This window comes from Canariomyces notabilis (assembly GCF_033297395.1).
Source record: "Canariomyces notabilis strain CBS 508.74 unplaced genomic scaffold N656scaffold_2, whole genome shotgun sequence".
Taxonomy (NCBI): domain Eukaryota; kingdom Fungi; phylum Ascomycota; class Sordariomycetes; order Sordariales; family Chaetomiaceae; genus Canariomyces; species Canariomyces notabilis.
Window position 1 is genome coordinate 571,869 of NW_027041824.1, and position 25,155 is coordinate 597,023.

The 25,155-nt window shown below is 54.3% G+C and overlaps 10 protein-coding genes across 10 annotated transcripts; 2 read left to right on the forward strand and 8 right to left on the reverse strand.

Annotated features, from left to right (window-relative positions):
- Positions 1 to 2: 2 nt before the first annotated feature.
- Positions 3 to 3,033, reverse strand: N656DRAFT_794524 (uncharacterized protein; the record flags this gene model as incomplete). The annotated part of the gene is made up of 6 exons (XM_064817288.1): positions 3 to 651; positions 710 to 1,601; positions 1,718 to 2,291; positions 2,347 to 2,664; positions 2,716 to 2,886; positions 2,938 to 3,033. The coding sequence occupies 6 exons, from the start codon at positions 3,031 to 3,033 to the stop codon at positions 3 to 5; spliced, it is 2,700 nt and encodes an 899-aa protein (XP_064673763.1).
- On the reverse strand, positions 3,031 to 3,707 carry N656DRAFT_229620 (uncharacterized protein). The gene is made up of 2 exons (XM_064808955.1): positions 3,386 to 3,707; positions 3,031 to 3,120 (listed from the first exon to the last, which is right to left on the reverse strand). The coding sequence occupies exon 1, from the start codon at positions 3,606 to 3,608 to the stop codon at positions 3,393 to 3,395; it is 216 nt and encodes a 71-aa protein (XP_064673764.1). The 5' UTR covers positions 3,609 to 3,707; the 3' UTR covers positions 3,031 to 3,120; positions 3,386 to 3,392.
- A 792-nt stretch (positions 3,708 to 4,499) lies between these two features.
- N656DRAFT_229688 (uncharacterized protein) lies at positions 4,500 to 6,617 on the reverse strand. The gene is made up of 2 exons (XM_064808956.1): positions 6,381 to 6,617; positions 4,500 to 6,141 (listed from the first exon to the last, which is right to left on the reverse strand). The coding sequence occupies exons 1-2, from the start codon at positions 6,457 to 6,459 to the stop codon at positions 4,733 to 4,735; spliced, it is 1,488 nt and encodes a 495-aa protein (XP_064673765.1). The 5' UTR covers positions 6,460 to 6,617; the 3' UTR covers positions 4,500 to 4,732.
- Positions 6,618 to 7,866: 1,249 nt separating this feature from the next.
- N656DRAFT_229709 (uncharacterized protein) lies at positions 7,867 to 11,019 on the reverse strand. The gene is made up of 7 exons (XM_064808957.1): positions 10,504 to 11,019; positions 10,113 to 10,278; positions 9,933 to 10,060; positions 9,676 to 9,879; positions 9,281 to 9,626; positions 8,312 to 9,230; positions 7,867 to 8,231 (listed from the first exon to the last, which is right to left on the reverse strand). Exons 1-7 carry the CDS (start codon positions 10,863 to 10,865, stop codon positions 8,113 to 8,115), a joined length of 2,244 nt encoding a protein of 747 aa, XP_064673766.1. The 5' UTR covers positions 10,866 to 11,019; the 3' UTR covers positions 7,867 to 8,112.
- Positions 11,020 to 11,745: 726 nt separating this feature from the next.
- Positions 11,746 to 12,577, forward strand: N656DRAFT_841692 (uncharacterized protein; the record flags this gene model as incomplete). Its single annotated transcript, XM_064819009.1, has 3 exons — positions 11,746 to 11,753; positions 11,835 to 11,962; positions 12,108 to 12,577. 3 exons carry the CDS (start codon positions 11,746 to 11,748, stop codon positions 12,209 to 12,211), a joined length of 240 nt encoding a protein of 79 aa, XP_064673767.1. The 3' UTR covers positions 12,212 to 12,577.
- A 228-nt stretch (positions 12,578 to 12,805) lies between these two features.
- Positions 12,806 to 15,029, reverse strand: N656DRAFT_765204 (uncharacterized protein; the record flags this gene model as incomplete). The annotated part of the gene is made up of 4 exons (XM_064813387.1): positions 12,806 to 13,201; positions 13,262 to 13,748; positions 13,803 to 13,887; positions 13,925 to 15,029. 4 exons carry the CDS (start codon positions 15,027 to 15,029, stop codon positions 12,806 to 12,808), a joined length of 2,073 nt encoding a protein of 690 aa, XP_064673768.1.
- Positions 15,030 to 15,810: 781 nt separating this feature from the next.
- Positions 15,811 to 17,911, forward strand: N656DRAFT_826092 (uncharacterized protein; the record flags this gene model as incomplete). Its single annotated transcript, XM_064818468.1, has 3 exons — positions 15,811 to 15,821; positions 15,885 to 15,951; positions 16,003 to 17,911. 3 exons carry the CDS (start codon positions 15,811 to 15,813, stop codon positions 17,893 to 17,895), a joined length of 1,971 nt encoding a protein of 656 aa, XP_064673769.1. The 3' UTR covers positions 17,896 to 17,911.
- A 91-nt stretch (positions 17,912 to 18,002) lies between these two features.
- N656DRAFT_841695 (tubulin-domain-containing protein) lies at positions 18,003 to 20,441 on the reverse strand (the record flags this gene model as incomplete). Its single annotated transcript, XM_064819010.1, has 5 exons — positions 18,003 to 18,971; positions 19,046 to 19,549; positions 19,609 to 19,919; positions 19,981 to 20,039; positions 20,430 to 20,441. The coding sequence occupies 5 exons, from the start codon at positions 20,439 to 20,441 to the stop codon at positions 18,490 to 18,492; spliced, it is 1,368 nt and encodes a 455-aa protein (XP_064673770.1). The 3' UTR covers positions 18,003 to 18,489.
- A 1,326-nt stretch (positions 20,442 to 21,767) lies between these two features.
- Positions 21,768 to 22,537, reverse strand: N656DRAFT_794531 (uncharacterized protein; the record flags this gene model as incomplete). The annotated part of the gene is made up of 2 exons (XM_064817289.1): positions 21,768 to 22,258; positions 22,315 to 22,537. The coding sequence occupies 2 exons, from the start codon at positions 22,535 to 22,537 to the stop codon at positions 21,768 to 21,770; spliced, it is 714 nt and encodes a 237-aa protein (XP_064673771.1).
- Positions 22,538 to 23,765: 1,228 nt separating this feature from the next.
- N656DRAFT_774405 (uncharacterized protein) lies at positions 23,766 to 24,752 on the reverse strand. Its single transcript, XM_064814263.1, has one exon. The coding sequence runs from the start codon at positions 24,562 to 24,564 to the stop codon at positions 24,046 to 24,048; it is 519 nt and encodes a 172-aa protein (XP_064673772.1). The 5' UTR covers positions 24,565 to 24,752; the 3' UTR covers positions 23,766 to 24,045.
- Positions 24,753 to 25,155: the final 403 nt, after the last annotated feature.

A 25,155-nucleotide genomic window follows, 5' to 3' on the forward strand; every position in this document is an offset into this window, starting at 1 on the left:
GGTCAAGAAGACTCGCTCTGAGGCTTGGGTGCTCCCGAGTCGCCTTTCCTCCGTCTACTTCTGCCACGACTAGGCGAGGGGGAGGTCATCCCCGGCACGGTACGAGGAGCGGTGTTTGGCATCAGCCCAGGAATGGTGCGGGAAGAATTATTTCCCTTCTTGAGGAGTTTGCCGAATGTATTCGATAGGCCGTTGCTGTCACTCCTCCCAATGTGATCCATCTCCCTCAGCATGCACAACGCCGGGCCGTAGACGGTGGCCAGGATGCCGCGCGCCTTGAGTTCGTCTGGGGTCCACTTGGCTTTTTCGCCCAGCTCCATGATCTCGTTCTCGCGGAACAAGGCCTCGGCCTCAGAAGACACCACGGCGGCGTCGTACCAACGTGGAACCGCACCCATTGTGCGCATACGCTGAGACGTTGGCTGAGTCCAGGGCTTAGCACATATGATATCCCACTCGTCGTTCGGTGTGGCAACCGGTAGATCGGTACAAGGACCTAGCTCCATCTGCTGAACCTCGGTAATCTCCAGAATGCTCTTGTTGTTCAGGCTGGGGTATCGCCACTTGGTCAGCACCCGAGCCTCGACGATCCCAACGCCACGACCCTTTGGTACTGCAAATCGGAGCTCGGGTCCTCCAACAGCGCTGTGTCTAGAATAGTGTCAGCGTATTGAATTGTGGGATTAGGACAGAACTTCCAAGAACATACGAAACGCTGAGCGACTGCAGTAACTTCTTCGCGATAAAATCCACAGCTCTCCCTTTGCCTTCGCGGTTGACATGAGACAATCTGATTTCCAGGTCCCAGTTACGCCGAATGGCGTGAACGAAGATAGGCAGTGGTCCAGATTTTCCAGGCAAAGACCGAACGGAGTAGGAAAATGGGTTCTCGGAATTCGGATCATCCCGGAGGTCAACAACGAACTCAGTTTGCAACTTTCCCGGAAATTCGAGGGCGCACTGAATAGAGTAAACGGTCCAGGCGTGGCTCGGTTCCTCTTGCCACAACCGGGACGGGCCGGTCCTGACCTTGATCATGTCCTCCATGTCGCCGCCATGGGTGGTCAGAATCCGCGTACAGTGGATCATGTCCTTGGGCTCGCCAAAATATATCCCAAGCTGATTTAGCAGCTCAAGCTTGTCCCATCCATTGCTTGGTTCGTCAATATTGTTAAACGCTAGGGCGGTACGATCCAACCCTCCAAGGAGGACACGGCCAAACTCTGCCCTCAGTTCAATCTTCCCTCGCCGGTAAGGACCCGTAGCAAGCATTTCGACCATCGCGGTCTCAATCTCCTGGATGAATGTGTCTGTAGCAGGAAGTTGAGAAGAAACGCCATGTTCAACCTGGGAGGTGGACGCTGCAGCTTCTGGAATCTGCGCGGGTACTCCCTGCTGTCGAGGTGCTGTTTGCTGCGGGGAGGCTATTGTCTGGTCTCGCGCTCTCTCCTGGGCTGAAGGTTCAAAGTCCTTGACACCAGCTTGCAAGTATCTCATAAAGAGAGAGCTATGGTTCGAACTGGTTTCATCGGAAGTCTCTGGGATGAGTGGCGGCATGCTCCAAGTGATTACTGGAACTTTGGTGGAGCTTCCTGCGCCATCTGGTTCTCAAATATAGGTTAGAGGACGAGACTGTTTGCTTCGACGGAATCCGGAGTCTGGGGTTGAGGACTCATATTGAAGGAACGTATGGGGTCAAATTCGGGACAACACTCACTTGATGTAGCAGGCTTCTCTTCATGTATCCCCCTCATGGACAGATCCTGAGGTGCCGGGTCGAGACGGTCAATGAGGCTCTTTTCCGCAGTTGTAGAAGGGGCAGCATTCTTTGGCTCGGTCAGCATCTCTGAGTTAGATTCAATCTGGTTGGTGACGTCGTTCATCCACGCCTCGACCCGAGCGTTCGGGTCGATTTCATCTCGTCGAACGAACGCCTCTGCCAAGAAGGGCAGCTCATGGACGAGTTTGGTCGATATGACAGGCCTGTCTCCCAAGCTGTACTTTCTTCCTGACCGGCCAGGGACCCTTGGACCAAGCAGGGAAACCCAGAATTTCTTTTCGGGGTCCCAGATGCAAAGACGAATAGAGACGCCTTCTGAGTACATCATTTTGTAGGCGCTCTCCAGGTCATTATTCTTCACCATAGCCCTGTCGAAGAGCGTTGAAGAGGCCAACACCGGATCAATGTTTGCAAGGTATCGAGTCTCGGCCTTCAGGTTGTCTGCCTGTTTCTCGATATGGTCCTCAGGGTAGATCACATGCTGGATCCGAACTGGACAGGCTAACAGTTTCTGGAACGATGGTGAGCAAAATGACCTGAAAAGAGATTTTCAAAGGCTAACTGACTTTGAATGCGAGCAAGACACGGAGCTTTCCTTGGACCTTGGAGATCGACTCCTGATCATTGCCGCCAATGTACACCATTGTCCCAGTGAGGTTGTATGATATTTCAGCTCCGCTCAGCTTTCCAATGGTGACGAGCTGCTCAGAGCTCACGATATTTCCCAAGGTGAGCGATTCTCGCTGCTGTTCCAGGTCGTCCCAGATTGCCTTGTATGGATATTTGGAAAACCGTTTGGGGAGGCTGTAAGGCCCGATAGTCTTGCCAACAGCCCCCGAAGCTTGCTCGGGTTCGTCGCTAATCCACTCGTTGTTGAAGTGTGTCTATCTCTCATCAGCATCTTACCACTTCAGTTAAAAAAGCATTTGTCTCACCTTGATTTGGTCATTGTCATCAAGAATGTTGCCACCATCGTCGCCAAAGGCCTCGTCTTCGATTTCTCTAACAATGCGGTCAAAGACTTGACGAACCTTCTGTGCCTGGTGGGCGAAGCATATGACCTTGAACCAGTGATAGTCATAGTCATAAAGGATCTCGACATTGGCCTGCGTGAACGTTAACATACAGTTCCAAGAATGAAAGTGACGGCCGCCTACCAGGTCTGCCACTGGCAGACTCTGAATCACTCGCTCAATGGCTGTGGGCTTGTATTTCCAGAGAGTGGTGAGATAGAACTCGATTAAGGAGGCCATCTTGGCCGATGCCATCTTAGAAGACGCCGTCTCGGACAGCGCCATCTGAGGGACTGCGAAACCGCGACTGCAGAACAAGCAACTGAACTAAACCCAACAGTACGATCGGTTAGTCGGAAAGTCTGGACTTCCAAGATACTGAGAATAGCAATAACACAACGCGTTAAATTAGAAAACAAGCAAGACAAAAAGAACGGGAATATGAAGTGCTTGACTACTGATAACAGCAGAAGAAAACGGGTCAAGGTGGGAAAGAAGCAAAAGAGAGAGAAATCCATGGGAAGAGCTGGATGGGATTTTCGTTCAACAGATCGCAAAACTCGCTAGCAAACTTGATGTTCATGGGACCCACGTCGATGTTATACAACAAATAAGATCAGCCGCTTTCTATCGTCGTCGGCAGTCGGTGTCGTTATCCTTGTCGTCGTTGTTGTTGTCTGTCGTCGCCTGGAGGTAGGGCCAGCTCCGAACTCGGCACGAGCAGGGCCGGCGGTGAAGGAGAAAATGAACTCAAAACTTAACAGAATTTCTAGTAGCACTCTCATGTAAAAGGGAAGAGCTGCTCGGACAAACATCGACTGCTGAGACACTTTTGCCGTGGTTGTATGAGGGGAAAGTGGTATCGAAGATGGACGAAGAAATGTAAAGAACAAGAAGGCCTACAAGGGTTCGCGAGGAGAACGCGTCTATGTCAATACAGTTCACCTAAAAACTAAACTTGCTGCAAGAGCTGAAACCAGTTCTAAGTCAGGGAGGGAAAGAAGGGAAGGAGCGATGATGGTGAACCACGTAGTGGTCGGACCATCAAGTCTAACTCAAATTCAGACATCAGGCGGTGAATGTGGGAACAAGCAGGGCAAAACTCTCTTCTTTGGATGCAGTTCAAAGTCCTCACTCAACCTGTGTAACCGGAACACAAAATGCATTGCATAAAGACCTTCGACTTTCTAGTATGAATGCTCTAGAGGCTGCCCCTGAATCGCAAGATCCCCTGAGAGTTGCCCCACTTACCAAACAGCGAACATCAACAGACCTTCAAAACACCTGAAGCAGGACAACAGAACGAACATCGCACAGCGGAATACCTTTTCTTTGTCATGTGAAACCTCACTACACAGAGCAATGGAACGAGTCCAATCATTGTGAGCAGCACCAGCTTTTGATTATCTAACATGCAGAGTATGTATGTAATACCGATAGACAGCCGGAATTCTTTATTGCCAGACCCCCTCATCGTAGCCAAACGCCATCAACTCCTTCCCAAATGAAAGACCAGCCGGCCATCCCACCATGAATGAAGGTGTTGTGTGCAATGAGAGCAAAAATGTGAATAATGTTGACAGCGACATGCGCATAGACGCTTGCTTGCTTGCCAGTCAGAGGAAAACACCAAACGCTTTGATCTCCCATCCGTTCTTGTTCAATCTTGCTGGGTATTTGGCCGAGCTTGTGGCCGCCCTGTCCCCCCCAGGGAAAGGAACAAAATAATAATAAAAGAAAAGAAGAAGAACAGGGGAAAAAAGAGCCCAGGTATCATCATTACATATCGTAACAAGGAGGCTTCGAAAAACAAACAAGAGAAAAGAAATAAGCGTGAGTGGTGGTATCCGCCGCTCGTTGCTCATGCTCAGTAAAGAACCCGGTCAAGCAGTCCGCAAGACTTGCCTGCTATCGCGAAGCCGGGAACTGTCCGGCACTCTCACTGAGCCCATTCGATCGTCGCCTTGATATTCAGCGCCCATTTCAGCTTATTCAGCACCTCCCTCGCCTCCTGCAGCGTCCGTTCCTGCTCGCGTTCCCGTTCGTCCGCCTTCCGCTTGATATCCCTCAGCGCCTCCTCCTGTTGCAGTTTATACCTCTCAAACTGCCGCTCAATCTCCTCCTTCTGCCTCTTCAACTCCCTGATGTTCCCGTCCTGCTGATCGCACAGCTCCCGGAGCGTCTCAATCTTGTCATCATCCTTCTTCCGCTGCTCTACCAAATCTTCCACTTCTTTGCGCATCTTGCCCATGGCCCTCTTGACCTCCTCACCCTGATCCCGCCAGTGGCTGCTAATGGCGTTATACCTCCCCTCGCAGAGCGCCGCGTAGTTGGTGGCCTCATCGATCCGCCTTTTGGCGTCGTCCTTGGCCTGGACCATTTCGTCCTTCCAGATGCGCTCCCTCTCGGCGGCGTCGAGGGCGCGCTTGCGCTCGAGTTCTACCGTGTCCTGCAGCGTCTCGACCTGGCGCTCCTTGCGCGCCAGTAGCGTCTTGGCCACGTTGGCCTCGAGCAGCCGTGATTCGTAGTCCGAAATGACGCGCTCCAGCTTGTCCTCGAGTAGCCGCGCCGCCTGCCGCGACTCCTCGGCCCGCAGCCGCTCAATCTGTATGTCCCGCTTCAGCGCCTCGTTGTCCGACACCAGCCGGTTGATCACCCGCCCCGTCTTGCCCAGCCCGGCCTTGCCCACCGAGTTGTCCCAGCCATTGGACAGTTGCGCTTCGGTGGCCGTCAGTGACGACATGTCGTTTGCTTGTGTCGGCGCTGGGTCGCCGGTGAGTGAGGGGATATTAGCCTCTCGGGAGGGCAGGTCGACAAAGCTCGCGCGGGATTTTAAAGGTCTACCGGCTAGTCCGTCGGTGCTGCCGTCTTGCGGTGGCGGCGGTTTTAACCTCCCAGTAGACGGCATCTTGGTCAACCCGTTGGCTGTTGGTTGTGGCCGGTACTGAGATATTGTGGATGACATGCTTGCTTTGCTATTGACTGATCCGAAACCCGAGTCTCGAGATGTTGACTGTGAATCTGCCCCGTCTGTGCTGGATTCCTCCTCAGAGAGCTGGTGCCTTTCATCGAAACTTGGCACTGCCCTGATGGTTGAATTCATGCGGTTCGGGATCCGGGTGTTTGGAGATGAAGTAGGAGGAGCCGGCGCTGTCTTGCCGTTGACTATGGTGCTCGCTGTTGTTGTTCGTGACATTGCCGAGTTGATCGCGCCTTCCGAGACAGGTGTGAGGGACGGCCGATGTGAGGCGTGGTCATGGACAGACCGGGAGGCGTTGCTCGGCGGCTGTTTGATTGGTGTCGTGACTGGTGTTGGTTCTGTAGACAGGGTCGTCACCGGCGAATGACCTAGAGTATCCACAAGCATGTGTCAATGTGCTGACGCTCCATGGAAATATGAATTGGGCCAGAAGATTGGGATTTTGCTGACTGGGAATAACAGGAAAATGCTGGTAACATAAATGCAGACACTGAAGTACAAGCACCTGCAATCATGCAGCATGTGTATTCCCGCTGTCTGTTTCAAGACCTGCAGAAGGCGCTCCGAAAAGCAACACGAAGGAGGATCTAGGACATACTGGACATACTCTGCTCGGCATCCTGGTGGATGGAGAAGACAGGCTTCTGCTCGGAATGCGGCCGTGCCTTTACTAGTTTGTTGCGCATTTTCTCACTGTGGAGGGCGAGGCTGGGACCTGTATCCAAGACAATGGATGGCGTTGCTGGGACCACCTGAGGCAAATACCCGTACGGTATCAACTGCAGAGCGGGTCTGGCCCGCTGGAGCCGGGAGCCGGGATTTTGGCTTGTTCAATGCCTTTTGCTGCAGACTGTCGATATGCGAATGATGCGCGATCAGCTAAAGTAGAGCATCTCTGAAGCAGTGTATCAGCCTTGGTTGCGTCTGCGGCCGGTCAAGTCTTGATCGAGGAGAACTGTTGATGATGGGACGGCAGGTGAATGGCTTGGCGAGGCGCTCAAAAGTTACAGGTACCTTGCTGTAAATACTGCAGTATTGAACAGTACGACCGACAACTTTGGAATTTCGGAACAAAAGCGCAGAGCAGGAACGAGCATTACCTACCCAAGGTAGGCAAACAAAATGATCTTCCCGTTTCCTATTGTACGTATGTATGTGTCCGTACGAGGCCAATGTTACTGGTCAGCTGGTAAACAGGATTCCCATAAGCAAGAGGAAAAAAGAAACATACACACAATCCTTGGGCCAGCCCAGTGTGACACAAGGTGGCTTAGGTGCTCCGTAAATAGCGGGATTGGGCGGCCAGGAGGGAGGCCCACGCGTAAAGTCAGCGAGTCGCGTGCTGCTGACACACTGCTATGGCAACCATGCAAGACTTCTTTCAGCGGTCTTGTAATTTACATCTAAGTGGGAAACGTTACAGTAAATTTCTGCTGGTCCGCTAGGTCACGGTATCCGTATGAATTCGTCGATTTTCCTTTTCCTAGTCCCTTGAGCTCGGCCCGCAGCCCGCTCCGTCCGAGCTCAGGGGACGGGAAGCAGCTCCGTTCCTGGCTGAGGACAGGATTTCCTTGCAACAGACGAAGTCTGAAGCCTCTTACCAATTGAACTCTCTTACCATTTGGACAACTTATCTCTGAAACCATCCCATTTCTATCCGCTTGACTGAGAAGCCCGTGCAATATCTGCGTACTGTACAGTGCATACCTTGGTACTCTACCATACACATAAATACGACGTATTTCTACGTTGGTTCCTGCCCGTATATGGATGGACATGACCTCATACACAGCAATCAGCATTAACAGGAACGGAAAGCCATATCTTAAATCTAATCTCCCAGCCATACGCAATCCTGGTGTTATTGGTTATCAAAGGACGGTAACACGAGGGACATCCGGACAAATAAAAGGGACTCATAATTTCCAAGTTTTTGGGTAAGATGATGGTTTATGCCACCGACCAGGCTGTTTGCACCCAGTGTCTACCCGTTGGCTGAACCTTCGTAAAGGGGCTAGGTTCAGCCAACGGGTACAATGATACCGTTTTCGACGCGTCCATTATCGCGTAGCGTCGCGTCACCCATAACCCTCTATATCGTACACTAGTGACTACGTACCCACGGTGAGTCGTGCACTCATTCAACGCACCGACGCAGAACCGTGTATACCATTGATGCAACATAGGTAGCCCAAAACACGCCAATCAGATCTTTATGTCTGTGACCGTAACCTGGGGCCCGACAGAATACTGCCCCGTGGTATCTAAGTAAAATACAACAAGGGTTGTGTATTTCCCTCAAGGCGATGCTTCGTCTTCGTCCCGCCTTTGCTCTCCCTTCATGTCGTGACCGTCATATTACTCGCAGGTGCCGTATCCCCACCACGAGTCTGCGACTCAATCCACCCAGGTCGCCACTTGACGAGGTATTTGGCAGCCAAGGGGCGCGCATCCTCGTCTACAGCCGGAGCACAAGCAGTCAGAACAAGGCGTCTTTGCACACACTTAGATGGATGGGGGCAAGGAAGGGGTACTCACACTCAGTCCATATTGCCGCCACAGTATCCAGGGCCATCTCCCTCACCGGGGGGCGCATCATGACGAGATACAGCAAGCTTGTTAGCGCCAGCTGCACCGTCGCGGGGTCCGCGCAGAGCACCTTAAGCCTCCCCAGCAGCGCCCTGTTCAGCTCCGGAATCTCGGCCAGAAACCTCGTCAGCACCTTATCCTGCCCGGTGATGTAGTTCAGGAACCCGTCCACCAGCCGTAGGGCGCACTTCTCGTAGTGCAGCGGCGCGTCGATCCCGCTTTTCTTGGTCATCTGGTCGTTGTACCACTCCTCACAGAGCCAGGCGACGGCTACCTCTATGCGCCGTCGCCAGTCTTCGAGTATGTAGTTGTAGAGCATCTCGCGAATGGCGTTGCCGAGGGACATGCGCGGCCGGTCAATGGCTGTGGCGCTGTCTTCGGACTTGATGCTGCTGGTTGCATCTTCCAGGCCGGCCGTGCTGCGGGTGGCGAGGCGGGTGATCAACGTGAGCCAGGAATCGCGGTCGTACGAGCTCGCAGCCAGGCGATTGATGCCGGCTTTATGCTTCCGCAGCGCGCTACCCTCTTCGAGCGTAGCTAGCGGCCCAAAGACTCGAGCGGCTGCTACTTGGCTGAACTTGGCAGCCTCTTCGGGGTCGATTGGAGGCGGAGACGGAAGCTTGAATGGCCCTAGAGCAAGGGCCGTGCCCGTTTCTGCGGCCGGCTCTATCGGCTCTTCGGGGGGCGCATTGTCAAGCTTGTTGAGAATCTGCTCGGTGTCCTCGGCTGCGCTGAAATCTGGCTCGTAGTCGTCGTCTTCTTCATCGACTCCGAGCGGCGCAGTGGCTGCGTTGATCACTGCGGGCTGCTGTGCTGCGGCCGCTGCGGCCGCAGCAGCGTAGAGGGAGGTAAGTCGATCCCGGATACCCTAGGCTAAGTTAGTAAATGACGCCCGGTTAGGGGATGTGCGAAACCTACGCCAACTGCCAGATCTAAAATCTGCTGGTCCAAGGTAGCCAATGTCCTGACAGTAATCTTGGCGGCAAGATCAGCGGGCACTTGCGTAACATCAAAGCTTTGCAGACCAGGGTTACTGGTCAGGGTGAATATATCAGCAAGGCTATGCGGCCCTGGCCCCAAGGGCGGGACTGCAAGGGGTTGAGTTCCGCCGTCAACTCTAACCCTCTTGGCGTCGCCATAAGCAGCGGCGGTTTGATCAGCGAGTGCCCTCTTGCGGCCTGCTTCATCGAAGATTTCGGCCCTTGATCGCACCAGTTTTTCGATATACTGCTGGATACGTCCCGACATTGGATTGTTGGGATCCCTGGACTCGGTCAGTAAGGACTTTGCTGGGATGAACCTGTCAAGCCTACCGCTTAAGAAGATGGGTCATAAACATGCGGGTGGTCTTCTCCATCGATTTCACAATGACCTTCGTCTTTGGTGTCATGGGGGAGTTGGCCAGTTTCAGGGGATTGAAGTTGAGAACCGAGTTGATGATCCGTCCAGACGTGTTTGGACGGGTTCGGATTAGGATCGAAAGGCAGTTGAGGGTCGCATCTACAACTAGGGCATCACTATGGCATAGAGTCAGCTCGCAGTTCGAGGCGGCGGAATTGATGCGACCTACCCGCTATTGTCATGCAGCACGCCCAGCATCCTATCGAGGAGGCCAGTAGCCTCTGCCTCGAGTTGCCTAGGATCTAATACGGGGTGGTTCGGCGGTATCATGTTAAGGGAGATATCGAGTCCGTTGTACTAGGATGTCCTGGGTCAGCTACGATCATCGCCCAAGGGACAGCCGTCGTACCTTTTGCTCCGTTCCATTTGATGATGTCTGCGCAAGCACAACTCTTTGGGCGAACTTGATGCAACTGAGTCGAACAGGAGCCGGAGCACCGTCCCAGATATTCAGTATCCTAGACTTGATGGCCGACATTTGCTCCCAGCTCTCCGTGTGATACGAATTGTGGACCCTGGGGTTGAAGTCGTGTCAGTGGAACATATCTAGCAACATCATCTCCTCGATGCGTTCTTGGAGATCATCAGGGCCATTGAAACAAAGAGTACACGGAAATACTGCGATAGAACGCGTAGCATATCATCAGCAGCAGCCCCATCAGCGGCACCATCATCACTCCTAGCTGTGTCCAACCCTCCAGATCATCCTCTGAACACGAGCCAGAAAGGAAGATACTTACATCCACCTCAGAGCAACGGGATACGCGCTGGCGGCAGCAACGATACTAGCCTTGAGCACCAGGGCATCCTCGCTCGGGTTGTCAAGCAGCGCCCGCAGCGTATCCAGTACCGACACCACCAGGCTCTCCTTTTCGCCCATCTTCAACACAGGCGTGGACAACGACTCGGCCAAGAACTCGGCACCCCATCTCCGAAGCTTGAGCGGCGCCGTAGGGCCAATGATCGGTAGCACGCCCCTGACGATGCGGTCGTAGTAGGCCGGATTCTCAAGAACCACCTTGCGAGCCGTGTTGAGCTGCTCTAATTGTTCGTCGACAGAGAGCGCTTTGGCCGCTGAGGCGGCAGAATCGCCTGTAGCCATCCTTGTCCTCCCTCACGCCCTCGGGAAGAGGGTATGGATGCGGATGGATGGGTAGATTGGTGGAAAAAATGTAATGTGGTAAACGTGACAGGCAAGCCTCAGAGGATCTACAAAGAGCCGTATGCCGATGCGATTCTGGCGCGTTGCGCAGAGGAAAAGACAAGACAAGGCAGTCTAGGTAGGTAGGCAGGCCGTTTTCAAACGAAGACAATCTCGCAGCCTCTTCTCTCTCGGCGCAACTTCTTTCCAATTGTTCCTCTTCGATACCCCCCGCCTTGCCGAGAGCGCGCTATTATAATTGTTTCGCAATGCGATCAATAGCCTCCACACACCAAATGAGTCTCGATATTGATCTTTTGCGGACCGCGGGCGAGCTTAACCAGAGAGTTGATCATCCTGCGCGGCGCGAAACGTCGACGCTCGCTAGCCGCCAAAACTCGCTGGGAGCACCTCAAGCTGAATTAGGGGAATATTGCATTAGGTCGTCATTTCCATCGTTAACAGGCTCACGAAATAGGTATGATGGCCGTGAACATTTTGTCTCTGATCCTGGGATAGGCAATGGTCGTTGCGAAGTTTGGGGTGGTCTGGGAAGCTTTGTCCTTTCAGCCTTGCAGAGAGCAAAGAAACAAACTTGAAGCAAGCAAGCACACGCGCCAGACCAGGGCCTGAAAGCAAGCCTGCAGCCAGTGACGTGAAGGGCAAGTGGGCACTGGGCACACAATGCCACACATGTGCGCCCGTGCTCTCATTGGTGATTTTATCGATAAGCTTATCGCTACCATCTCAGCCCACCGGCTACCGTAACATCCCGAAGGCAGTGAGCCTATTCAACAGGGACGGGACCGATTCTTCCACAGCACGTTGTCTCTGCGCAAAGATGGCCGGGTAAGCCGAACACAATCCACCCTCTTGCCCAGTTCCAAGCTGGAATCATTTCGGGTTTCTAACCGCTCCTCGGATTCGCAGATTCCAAAAGTCGACCTACTACGACAACCGCTACCGCCAGTCACCCGCGCTGATCCGCGCGCGGCGGCCCTATCTCGTCAAGAACGCAGTCACAGGCCTCGGCCTCACCGCATTGGTTGTTACAATCTGTGCGTTTTATTATTTCATATCTACATCCCCTAGGATTGAGTCAGGACGCTACCCCGACTCCAAACCTCTGGCAATGCAACGAATTGGAATGACATGAGAGCTCAGAGAGAGATATCTGGCTAACAATCACTTTCTCTCTTCTAGATGCTTACACACTGAACGCTATTGGACAAGACGAGTTCGAGGATGTCAAGGTGCCCGATGTGCCCGTAAGGAGTGCTCCGGCTTCCGCCCAGAACAAATCATGAAAGGGGTTGGGCAAGCCTGTAATGGGGCTCTGGTAGACAGGTCCCATATATGTATGAACACAAAATGTAAACCAAAGAAGCGGGTGCTTGTACAAAATCACGATCAACACGGAGTTTTGGGCCAATGTGGAAAATCTAATCTGATTTGATACTCTTAGAGAGCATCCAGCACAGCGCTCTTCCCCTCGTCGAGGCTATAGCCCAATATCTCACAAGAACTCATCAGAAAAGGCAGCTGGTATCTCTCTGTCCATTGGACATAGTATACAGTCAAAGAAGTCAAGAATGTGCTCGTCGCAAGTGGAATGATGAGAATACGCCCAGCTGTACTCCCTACATGTGTGTTAATCACAAAATAATAAAGCGGCCAGGACCCTGGGTATCCCGGTCCTGATGTTGCCCGTCTGTGATCGGGCGCCCATGCTGATATCCAGTCAAATGACGAAGCAGCTATAGCCACTTCGTCGCCGCAAAAAGCAGAGATGATAAGCGCCTTCCGCCATGCCCATGATTTCCTCAATGCCTGAAACTCCGTCGAGTCTAAGAATAACCGCTAACCCGCCGAAACAAGTGAAGAAGGACATAGGGTGAAAACTAAGACGCATGTATGGCAGGTTCTCGCCTTAGCGGTTCAGGGGCCATCTTAGGGCCCTTGAAATGCTCAGGCGCCACCGGCGAGTGTGTCTTTTGCACCTGAGCCGGTGAATCACCGTTAAGGATAGTAGACGTGCTTGAAGAGAATTGTGTCGCGGGTATGTTCGAGTGCCTCCGAGGACCCGGAAACGGACCGGCGTAGGTGGCCACCTCGCGGTGGGCCTGCTGGCGCTGCATGTGGTGAGCCGGGTGATTGGGATTGGCCCACGGCGTCTGCTCAATGAACTGCTCTCCGGCAGTGCCAAGACCCTGTTCAAAGGCAAGCCCTGCTGTAAATTCCGGGCGATACGGCGGCAGTTGATGGGTTATTGGCCTGGGCATAGGATCACGGGCGCTCTGGAGATCTGAATCAGCTTGACCGCACAGCGCAAATCCGAGCCGACGACGACAACTTACTTGGATAGCTTCGAGGTCAGCCTCTAACTGCTCATCAGTAGCGCCATTGATGGGAGGCGCGGCAGGGAAGCCGACGTGTTTGGCAAAGCCCGCAAGCACCGACACCTCCTTGTTGTAGGACACGGCATTCCTGAGAGCCTGCCCTTTCGTGGCAGGGAAGCGGATCCCGTAGTCGGGGATTGTGTTGGCGGCCCGTCTGCGCTCTTGTTGGATTTCGTACCATTCTTGGCCCAGTTCCTCAAGCGCCTTCTCTCTCGAGTCGCGGACAGCCTGATAAAACTGCGACATGATCTGCGCGCGCTCGGCAACTGCCCGGCGACGGAGGACCGACAATTTGAACTGCAACTCAAGGCTGCTGAGCCTGATTTTCTCTGCCCGTCTCTCCTCGAGACACTGCAGCATTGCAAGGTATTCAGGATGAGTCGGGTTATCGCCGGTGAGCATAGCCTCTTCCTGATTGAGCTGCTCCAAGCGCTCCTGATATAATCTACGTGTTGATCAGCAAAATTTTCCCGCTGGCTCAGCCCTGATGTTCACTTACCGCTCCCGAAAACTGGTGAACTGCTTCTCTATGGCCACAAGCTCTTCCCAAGCGGCCTTTTTCCTTTCCACTGCAATCTCATTAGCTACCATTTGGCCAGGAGTTGAAATGTGCTCTCATACGCTCTTCCTCGTTCCTGTGCGCAGCCTCTGCCTCCTCATCTACTTCTTCGGCATGGTCGTCCTCCGCCTGCGGCGTAGGCACCTCAAGGCTTTGGACGTCGGCATCTTCAGGAGGCTCATCGGGGACTTCTTCTTGGCCATCCGCTTGTCCAGGACTTTTGCTTTTCCGTTTCTTAGTTTGGCTGCGTTTCACCTTCTTAGATCTGCTTGAGAGCGCAATTTCTTCATCCACTGAGTCAGGGAGCTCTTCTTTAGCCTCGGTTGCCCCTGGCACCTCGTCGTTATCATCTTCCTCTGCAGTGTGATCCCCGCTCTGGGGGTTTGTTGAGACGCCCTCGTCATCAGCCATGGGTATATCGTCTGCCGGAAACACGCGCTCGGTAGCGTCAATCGAGCCAGTCCGCTTCTTAAGTGGCTGTTCAGATTCGGAATTATCGGCCAGAGCGGAGCGTTTCCGTTTCCGAGACTCAGTTGAGTCTTTTCTAGAGAGTTGCGAGGTCGATGGATCACTGGGGGACACAGCTAGACTGTTCTTGACCTGTGTGGGCGATTGAGGCTCGGAGTCTTTGACGGCGTGGAGCTCCGGTTCGCTGGACGCCATTGAGACGTCATCGTCGTTTTCTTCCTCTGCTTCAGAAGCCGAATTGCGAGCGCTAGTCGCATCATCTGCTTCAATGCCGGCCTGTAGTAGCTGCTGGAGCTTGCTCGGGCTGCGCTCGAAAACTCGGTCCCGGCGGTCAGTAAATTGTCGATGTCCGGTGTCGTCGCCAAACGTGCTAGTGATGTCGCGCGTGGTGCTGTTCTTTGGGGGAGTATCATAGAGTCGTTCTGTCTCAGCTTCGGAGTCGTTAATGTCTACCTCGGAGAGCTTGCTCTCGTCGTCTGACTCGGAGGCGGCCTCGAAGTCCGGCTCCATGTCCCCTGTTTTGTTTGGTATCCCGTGAGCAATGTCGTGATCGCGCACATCGAGATCTGTCTCTTCGACGTCTGCATCTTTGTCTTCAACATCGCTGAGAGGGCTCGAGAGGTTGCTGGGACTGTTGTCGAGCAAAGGCGGGGGAGAGCTCGAGAGGGCCAGAGGCGGAGCGGCACCACCTGTGGCCATCGTAGACCATGCGGCTCGTTCAGGCTTGATGGGTAGCGCCGCGTCAATGAGGGGGAGAATGGAAACCGCGAAAATTTGGTCTGGACAAATTCCAGAAGGCGGGCAGCTTCGACGCGGACGCTACCGCAGGTTGCGCGACTCAGAAGAGCGGAATAGGGTTCGATGTGGTGACAGAAATGAGACGAGCCAATGTAGACAAAGAAGTAACATTTAGCGTCGCTTAGTTCGCCGAAAGTGCAAGCCGCAGAAGTCGTGTGGAAAAACGGCGACGGCGGCAAGATTGGTGGTGGAGGGAGTGACGGAGAAGCTGGCAAACCGGCGCCCACAGCAGCGGGAGCGAACACAAAATGGGCGGATAAGCGGTGCTGGGCGCTTTGCCTGCCCGCTTTGCCTGCCCGCCTGCCCGATTTCCTGCCGCTATGCATGGCGGTGAAGCATGGCAGTATCCGATAAGAACCCGATAAGCGAAGTCTGGCCGGCGATATGCTGCACCCTGCTCAAAATCATTTTCTTTCGTTGCGGGATGAACATTGTCGATGAAAGCTGCTGGTTCTCAGTATCCGCAGTATCAATAAATTGGTACAGGACCTTGTAAGGCGGATTCACCTGACATACCTTTTATTCAAATCTCAGTAACCCAGGGCAGGTGTGGTTATTGCCCACTTGCATCGGAGTCCTCTCATCACTCATCTGGACCTCCCGCTGCTGGTTTATTTTCAGACGATCGGGAACCTCAGCAACAACATCAGGAGGCACAGACCCTCCACAACCCTCCCTCAGGATGGCGAAAGAGTATGGAATGAACCGCTGGTATCCTGTCTTGACCAATTGATCGTTAACTTGTTCACTACATAGCAAATCCATCTTGCCAGTGTCATCCAAGGCCATTGACCCTTCATTGGCAGCTTTATTCTCGGAAAGCGTGAGTTGCAAGACCCGCTTGTTCTGTTGTACCTTGCTAACGCATATCAAGGCTGGAGCGGTCAAAGCACCTCCCAAGTCGCGGTACTCAGAGCTACTTCGACCAAAGCCCCGCGCAGCTCTCAGGGGCGAGGAGGAAGAGGGAGACGAGGAAAGTTCGGGTGACGGATCTGAGAACTTCGCAGAAGAATTAGGAAAGGATCTTTCAGATGACGAGGAGAATCCATCTTCTACGAGCGAGGAATCTGAAGCCGAAGATGCCAGCGACGGTTCCAGCGCGGAAAATGAGGTAGAAGCGGCGGAAGTTTTAGAAGCATCCATCTACCGCGGGCAGTCTCAGGACGAAGGGCGCAAGCGAAAACGGAAGCGTCGAGATGGTGACGAGGACTTAGAGGCCAACTACCTCGAGCGCTTAATGAACGAAGAGGAGCCCTCTGTGAAGCGTCGAAGAGAGAAAGCACCAGTTACGGAAGGCGAAGATGGCGACGCCATCCAAGGCAATGCAAAGGATGCGGTTGAGAGCGAGGCCGACGACTCATCAGCTGACGAACTGCCCGTTCACGAATCTCTCTCAGCCGATCCTGTAGCATCGGAGCTCGAAAAGGCAAACCGCACAGTATTCCTCAGCAATGTTTCTGTTGAGGCAATCACGTCGCGGAAGGCGAAGAAGATTCTCTTGAATCATCTGAAATCGGTCCTAGACAAAAAAGCAGACCCGCCGCAAAAGGTTCAATCTTTACGTTTCCGCTCGACCCCCTTTTCGACCACAGCTCTGCCGAAGCGCGCCGCCTACATCAAGAAGTCTGTTCTGGAGGCCACCACAAAGTCTACAAACGCCTATGTCGTCTACAGCACCAACGCGGCTGCGCGACTTGCGGTGGCGCAACTCAACGGGACCGTGCTCCTGGATAGGCATCTTAGGGTTGACAGCGTTGCTCATCCATCGCCTGTTGACCACCGGCGCTGCGTGTTCGTTGGCAATTTGGGCTTTGTCGACGACGAGACAGTACTCAACGTCAAGGTGGACGAGCAAGGCAAACAAGTAACTGAGAAGCGAAAGCGCACCAAGACGCCCATGGACGTGGAGGAGGGACTGTGGCGGGTGTTTGGAGAGCACGCTGGCAAAGTAGAGAGTGTCCGTGTTGTTCGAGACCCCAATACTCGCGTGGGCAAAGGCATCGCCTACGTACAATTCTACGTGAGTTATATCCTTCCAATGTCTCTCTCCGCATCTAAACCATCCTCGACTAACAATGACATTCAGGACGCCAACGACGTTGAGTCCGCCATCCTGCTCAACGGCAAGAAATTCCCTCCCATGCTTCCGCGCGAGCTGCGCGTCAGCAGATGCAAGGCGCCGCACAAGACTGCCAGAGCGATGGAAGCCCGCAAGGAGAGGACCGGCCCCCTAACCGACCGCAAGGATAAGAAAAAGAACAAGGCCGCCGGTGACGGCGGCAAGAACGCCAGCAAAAATACCGTGGACGACGCAGGCAAGTACGTCCCCAAGCTCGCAGCCGAAGCGCAGACGCTCGCCGGCCGCGCGAGCAAGCTGCTCGGTCGGTTCGGCGCGGAGAAGCTCGTCGGCAACGCCGCCCGCGGCAAACCGGGGAGGAAAGAGCGGCAAGCGCGGCGCGAGATGAAGACGCCGCATGACGAAGACGGCGAAAGGGACAAGGATAGGCCGACCACGACCACGACCACGACCACGGCCATCGCCGCCGCCATCAAAGCGCCAGAGGACTTTGTGTTTGAGGGCCGCCGCGCGAGCGCTCGCGACGGCCGGCCAAAGGACCTCAAGTTCAAGCCCCGAGCCAAGGACAAGGTGCACAAGAAGACCAAGACGAAGACCAAGGCCAAGGCGAAGACGGCGGGCAGGGGAGCGGTCCGCGCCGCGAAATGGAGGGCGACGCAGAAAGGGGCCGGCGGGGGAGGATCGAAGTGAAAAAAAGTCAAGATGGAATCAAATTCAAAAGCCTGCCGTGTCGTGGTAGCATAGAGATCAGCTCTCGATAGCAAGTGAGTGTGTCCTCTTTGACACCATATAATAATCATCACCGATCGCGGTCATTGTGTTTGGCGCAGCAAAAGCGGACAGCCAACCATTTTCCGCCTGGCTCGGTAGAGGCGTCAAACCAGTCAAACACAGGAAAGGGGGTCAACAAATAATTACTGCTGGTTTTGACTTGGCAACGATATCCTTCACGCGAGGCTCTACCAAACAGCATGCGTGAGAAAGACAAGTTCTCAGTTGAATCAGCACCAACCTCTCTACAAACCGCGTGCTAAACAGAGTGAATTGTACTTCTCCCCAGCCATCTCGATGAGCGCCAAAACCCCATATCCACATCTTACTATTTCAGACGAGGTAACGGCAGTAACAACAGACTTTGCTCTGGGGGAAAAGGGGGAATTATCTTCATAGTCTCAACCAGTAAACTGAAAAACAACCATCCATCAACTCATTCATCTCCTCCTTTGTAGCACGGAGAGAGTCACGGTACAACAACCCATCAAGCGACCAAGTGTGTGGAGTCGCTTAGTACTCGGCCTCGGCCTCCTCAGGCTCGAACGAGTCGGCAGCAACCTCCTCGTAGTCCTTCTCCAGGGCGGCCAAGTCCTCACGGGCCTCGCTGAACTCGCCCTCCTCCATACCCTCGCCGACGTACCAGTGAACAAAGGCGCGCTTGCTGTACATGAGGTCAAATTTGTAGTCGAGGCGCGACCAGGCCTCGGCGATGGCCGTGGTGTTGGAGAGCATCGAGACGGAGCGGTCGACCGAGGCGAGGCCGCCGTCCTGAGGCGAAGCGGTGGGCACGGCGACGGGCTTCTGGTAGTTGATGCCAATCTTGAAGCCGGTCGGGCACCACTCAACCAGGTTGAACGAGGCCTTGGACTTGAGCGCGGCCACGGCAGCACTGCAGTCGCGGTGCACCACGTCGCCGCGGTACAGCAGAGCCACGGCCATGTACTTGCCCTTGCGGGGGTCGCAGACGACCATCTGGTTGTTGGGCTCGAAGCCTAAGGGGAGCAAAACGAGATGATGAGTGGAAATTGGCGGCAACGAAACAAGTTGGGGAATGGGGCACACTCACATTGGAAGGTCAGGTCGGAGACCTTGAAGCTCTCATGTTGGCTCTTGGCGGCCGAGATGACGGGGGCGTAGCTGATCAGAGGGTAGTGGATACGAGGGTACGGGACCAGGTTGGTCTGGAACTCGTTCAGATCGACGTTCAGGGCACCGTCGAAGCGCAAAGACGAGGTGATGGAAGAGACGACCTGGGCGATCAGGCGGTTGAGGTGCTCGTAGCTCGGCCGAGGGATATCCAGATTCCGGCGGCAGATGTCGTACACGGCCTCGTTATCAACCAAGAAGGTACAGTCAGAGTTCTCAATGGTGCTGTGGGTAGAGAGCACAGCGTTGTAGGGCTCAACAACGGCAGTCGAAACTCGCGGGGCCGGGTAAACGGTGAACTCGAGTTTGCACTTCTTGCCATAATCGGTCGAAAGGCGCTCAAGGAGGAGGGCACCAAAACCAGAGCCAGTACCGCCACCGAAGGAGTGGAAGATCAGGAAGCCCTGGAGGGACTGGCAGTTGTCTGGCGTCTTGCATTAGCTACGATCTGCGCACAGGCAAAGGCCATAGACAGGAACTCACCAGCGACACGGCGGATGCGGTCAATGACACTGTCAATCATCTCCTTGCCAATGGTATAGTGGCCACGGGCGTAGTTGTTGGCAGCATCCTCCTTCCCACTAATCAGAAGCTCCGGGTGGAACAGCTGGCGGTAAGTGCCGGTGCGGATCTCGTCAATCGGGGACGGGTCGAGATCGACGAAGATGGAGCGGGGGACGTATTTGCCATTACTCGTCTCAGTGAAGAAGGTCTCGAATGAACCAGCATCGCCGACGTCCTTAGCATTAGGATCCGGGCGGCCATCAGCTCCGAGACCATGCTCGAGGAGGTACCTGGTGGGAACAATTGGTTAGCAAGACGACGCGGCAAGCAACAAGAGCGGTGTGGACTCACAGCTCCCAGGCGCTATTACCGAGCTGGGTACCAGCCTGGCCCAAGTGGAGATGAAGAACCTGTTTGCAGCAGCGTTAGAATATCTGCCTTGTGTGTGTCGCATCAATGTAGTCATTAGGTCGCGGGACAGAAAACCGGGTGAATTCGCGTAGTGTCGAGCTGAGGCAAGCTGCCATCTTTAAGTGGGTCGTCCATGGCAACCCGGGGCGAAAGCAAGATATTACTATCGCGGGCAGGAAGCTGTAGGAAGTTGGCTTGGCCTTGGCCTGCTCAAACCATCGGCAATTCGCTGTGTAGGTAGGCTCTTGTGGTGTTGACATGGTCGTGACAGCGGGCGGTGGGCGGCAGGTCGGCATAGAAAAGGGGTTGCACGCTAAAGCGATCGCGAATGTGTGGTTTATGCAGTGCCAGAGACGAAAGGACAACAGCGACAAAAATGGCAATCTTACCTCGCCTCTCATCTTGACGGTGACTATCGAAAATAGAGGTGCAGGGGATTATTCGGAAGCGAAGCGGAGCAGATTGAGCGCGCAGCGCGGAGGATCGCAGCAGACGGAGGGAGGAAGGTTGGTCGGTCCGTGAAATTTGCGGAGAGGTGAGCGAGTTCTGTGTTGCTTGCCCGGCGTGGAGATTTGTGGGTCGCGAATGGCAGGCATCCCTGGGGAGGGGTTGTTGACAGTTCAGCGACCAGGGTCCTTGTATCGGGGACCTGATCTGCCTGCAAATCTTGCAGCAGGCAGGCAGTCACTGTACCGTAAAGATAACGCTGTTAGTGCCCCGCGTTTGTCACTCATCATTGCCGTCCTCTCACCGCTGCCGCTGGGCAGGCCTGTGCTGTGATGGACCGTGCTCGCATCAGTCAGACAGCTGCATTTTGGGCGGCAGCGATATGCAATATGCAAGGAACAAAACAGAGCTTCTGCCTGTCAGAAGCCAAGTTAATTGGGCCCAAGAATCGAACCAGGAGCAGATGCACGAAAGCTTCCTTGCTTGGTATTACATACTGGCTCCCTCAGTCCCAAGTCTACCCGCAAAAGACTGGCAGTTCAGCCAGGGAATCCCTCCATTTGGCCCTTTCCAGAGTTGGATTCAAAATGTGGTCTGTGACTGGAGTCACTGGACATGGAACGAGGGTTGCATCATTTGGAGAAGTTGGGTCTGTGTGCTAAACTTGCTAGACTCGCTCCATCCGCAGCAGGACGGCTCTGAAATTGTGCTCAACCACATCCCCGTCTAGAGCGAACTTGAGATGGAGAGGAAGATGCCCGGCGCTGTTTGCAACAGGTTCTTATGCCTCATGGACGAGAGCCTCCGAAGCCTGTGGTTGAGTTACGGCCGACTTCGTTTCTACAACAGTGAGATTTGAAATGATCGGACGGCTTCATATTACGCTCAGACCATCGCAACTCCTAAGGCACCGTTGAAGACCTGACAGTGACAGTGGTGGGCCGTTATAGCACAGCATGCAATTCGGTAGCCATCCGAAACTGTGCAACGCCAATCTTCATTCCAGCCCGGGAACGCCCGGCAAGCGGAAACAACACTGTAAAAGATGCACGTCATTCGGCAAGGCATTCAGAGAGATAGCAAGGGTATCTCAACTCAGAACAGCAGTTTTCTTCGACATCTTCCTCCTATGACACAACAGACTACCACCCTGTCTCCGTACTTCATCCCATTATGTCAGCGCTCATGCTCGTTCCACATACAGAGAGAAACCGGTCCGCCCGTGGATTGAAAACAAGACCCGAACAAGCTAAACAAAGCGCCGAAACCTAGTAACTTCCTTACAAGGCGAGCACAGCCATGGCGACGCCACCGAGCATGGCAAACGAGCCAGCGGCCAGGGAAGCAACACCGTTGGTCACGACGCTAGTGGTGGAGGTGGTGGTAGGGGTAGGTCGCGGCTGGGTGACGAGGCTGGTGATGGTGGTCTGCGCGCCGCCAGTGGCCGTGGTGGAAAGGTTTCCGCGAATGGTCGAGGTGATGGTAGAGCTGGCAGAAGTCGAGGTGATGTCCGTCGAGGTCTGGTTGCCCGCGGTAGTCGTCGTCGTAGTCTCGAACGAACCAGTCGAGATCTCAGTGGCAGTAGCAGTGCCAGTGCCAGTGGTGGTCGTGGAGGAATCCCCGCCGTCACCGCCGGCGATCTTGAAGGGGAAGCTGTACTGGAAGACGGAAGCGTCGGACTCCAGCGTGATCATGATGCCATAGGTTGCGAATTCGCCGAGCGACTCATCAACCTCCCAGCTGTAGGAGCCGGTCGAGCCATCGACGCCAGCTATTGATGCTGGTTAGTGGGCTAGATCTTAGCGATCGGCACGCGCATTGACTTACTTGCGATGTCGTCAAGAGGCACCAGGGTCCCAAGGGTGGCTCCACCGAGCAGGCTGATCGTGATGGCGCCAGGGTATTCGGCGTTCGGCTGCCACTCGATCTCGTATGTCGATCCGGCGGGAACCTCCTCCCCCTGCGTAGGCTTGGTGAGAACATTGAAGCCCGGGGTTTGGGCGAAAGCCGTGCTCGAAAGAGCGAGGAGAGCTGCGACGGCGAACTTCATTTTGACTTTTCTGTTCTGTTTCTTCTCCTTCTCCTTGTAGTATAATCTGCTAAAGAGCGACTAAGGTGAAATGAGGGACTTATGTAAACGTCGGGCTCGACGAGAGAGCGACTATATAGGTATGGATGTAAAGAACGGCTGCGGCTGCGGCTGGCAAACCACGATGAAGCAGACACACGTCAATTCGGAAGAGGCTGGCGCGTGAGGTGGGAGAGAAATGGAAGAGAAGGGAAAGACACCTTCGGTTGCGACACTGCCCGGTTCCTATAATATTTTACTCAGGACACACGGCTGACCCATGACTGCGTCTCTTTGCTACGCCCCAGGGCAAATGAGACGGCACACACACCTCGATTCTTTAGCTTCCTGCCCCCAACTGGTGGAACACACAACGTCCCATTGGCCAGCGTTGTGCCCCGAAGTGGCAGTATCCTGGCAGCACATGTTGCCGACCAGCCGTTGAAGGGGTAGCCCGGACCTTGGGGCCACAAGGCCTCGAATCGTGCGCTTCCGGGCTGCGATGGCGAATCCCTGCTACGGAGAAATGAAGGGGAACACTGTCAGGGGCATCGAAGCTTGAATCCAGATTTGGTAAATAGTGGGTCGAAAATCAGGCACCATTAAGCGGCAAATTGTGGACCCTTCTCGCAGAGTGGGATTCTCTCACAACTCTCTCATCATCAAGCATTGCCAGTGTATGTACGGGGTATGAAAGGTTTCCTGGTTAGGGATTTCAGAATGGCGCCTGAACAACTTCCCGACTTTGCGCTGAAAAAGCCACGATCAGATGCTAGTGAAGGACAAGAAAAAGCCATCTGCCCTCAGCCCCCAATCGGCGCAAACTCTCCCACACACATTCTCTGAAGTCTCCCACACCACAGAGTAAAGTTGGAGTACACTAGCTTTACCTGGAAGTCAGGTTGGCCTCGCCTGGACCTGAATCCTTCAGCCCCACCCGGAATTCCCGTCGATTGGTCGAGCACGAAATTGGCTTACCGTTCTGCTAAAGAAGCGCTGGCAGAATGATTCTGTCCGTCTGTCTTACCAACAAAAGACCTTAAGAGAAGAGACGCGCCGTTTCAAAGGTCATGTTGCACCTGTCTTACACCACAGAGTACAGACAACATAAACCAGGAGACCCAAGTTGTTTTCGCAGATAAATAACGCTTTTGACAGAGGTATCTCAACGATTGGGCTCTTATGGCACCGCCACTCGATCTTGTCAAACACCAGTTATGCTTTCATCAACTAACACGTCTGAGCGGGCCCCGGGTAATATCATGTGCATACTCGGTAACGTACAATCAAGGAAGGGTTCTCAGCAATGAGACGATGCTAACGCTCGCATCCACACACAAGTTCTTTGCATTTAATAACCGCTGGGCTTCCCTGGTTGCAACTGAACAGAGCACATGTCGCCAGACTCGCCACCACCCCCCTTATTTTCCCTTCGAGTCAGCCTCTCTGCATTGTACAACAAAGCCAGCCGTCCAGGCGGCCACATTTTCCTAAGGCTCCCAGGTGTAGTTGCCTCCCATATTGAGCAGCCAGATCAGGCTGTTGAACTCGACGTCGATGCTCTTGATTTGCCAATAACCCTCTCGCTTGGTGGTTCCGATGATGGTGATGCCCCGGCTGGGCAGGTTGGCTGCGCCAAAGGTGGCGTGCCATCGCAGTGCGATGGACTCGCAATCCACGGCGTCGATGCTGTCGAGGACAACGGGGAAGGCCATGTTGACCGCCTGCGCCTCCATGAAGATCTGCTTGGTTGCAAACGTGGGCCCGCCGAGGGGCTTGAAGGTGAAGGTGTTTATGCTGTCGGAGCGGTCAACAAAGTCCTCGGCGCAGTACTTGATGCAGTCCTCCTCCTTGTAGTTGGCGATGAGGCGGACGTAGATGTCGACTATCTCCTTGGCCTCGGCACGTGTCATGCATGTCGGCTCCTGGCGGGAGATGAGCGACCCGATGGAGGGGAACGCGAGCGCCGAGCTGGCGAACGCGGTGAAGGCGAGAGTTGAAAAGCGCATGTTGTCCAGCTCGTTGACCCAGTGAAGTCCAGGTGGCTCTGCTTCAACTTGACTGCTCTCTTGGCTTGTTGAGACTTGTCAATGGCATCCCTCTCTCCACGGCGACGGCGTATTTATACATCTTTTGGCCGTCCATTCTCTCCTCGCGGTTGCCCTACCGTTGGTTGGAGGTCTCCCTCATCCCCGAGATCAATGCCATCTCAGAACCTCAAATTGGCACCTGAATTTATCCAGCAAACTCCGACCCAAGGGTAATAACAACTTGACGGACGTCCGACTAACATACCTGATCTCCGACCCGGACCACGGCGTTACCAGATACCAGGACTTTGTTCAGCAGCCACGGCATGTAGAGCTCGTTGCTCAGTCGTACCTTGGCCCAGCCGCCCAGGTATTGACGGCAGCTATCAACGCAGTTCGGACCCGAGTGGTGCTCCATTCATTTAAACCTTTTTGTCCCGTCTCAATACAGGCGACAAGATGATTAAGGATGCCGCGTCCCCAGAATTAACTTGCGCGCAGGACCAGACTGCTGGCGCGGAAATGGTGTGCAGTGCTTTCCCCCAAGGTTCGAGCGGAAGCCGGCCAAGC

Coding starts and splice junctions, on each gene's coding strand:
- N656DRAFT_229620 (XM_064808955.1), bottom strand. CDS start 3,608: ATGTTTGTCCGAGCAGCTCTTCCCTTTTACATGAGAGTGCTACTAGAA.
- N656DRAFT_229688 (XM_064808956.1), bottom strand. CDS start 6,459: ATGCGCAACAAACTAGTAAAGGCACGGCCGCATTCCGAGCAGAAGCCT. Junction 6,142..6,380: donor CCACCAGGATGCCGAGCAGA/GTATGTCCAGTA, acceptor TGGATACTCTAG/GTCATTCGCCGGTGACGACC.
- N656DRAFT_229709 (XM_064808957.1), bottom strand. CDS start 10,865: ATGGCTACAGGCGATTCTGCCGCCTCAGCGGCCAAAGCGCTCTCTGTC. Junction 9,880..9,932: donor GTGCTGCATGACAATAGCGG/GTAGGTCGCATC, acceptor TCTATGCCATAG/TGATGCCCTAGTTGTAGATG. Junction 8,232..8,311: donor GGCGGCAATATGGACTGAGT/GTGAGTACCCCT, acceptor CTCCGGCTGTAG/ACGAGGATGCGCGCCCCTTG.
- N656DRAFT_774405 (XM_064814263.1), bottom strand. CDS start 24,564: ATGCGCTTTTCAACTCTCGCCTTCACCGCGTTCGCCAGCTCGGCGCTC.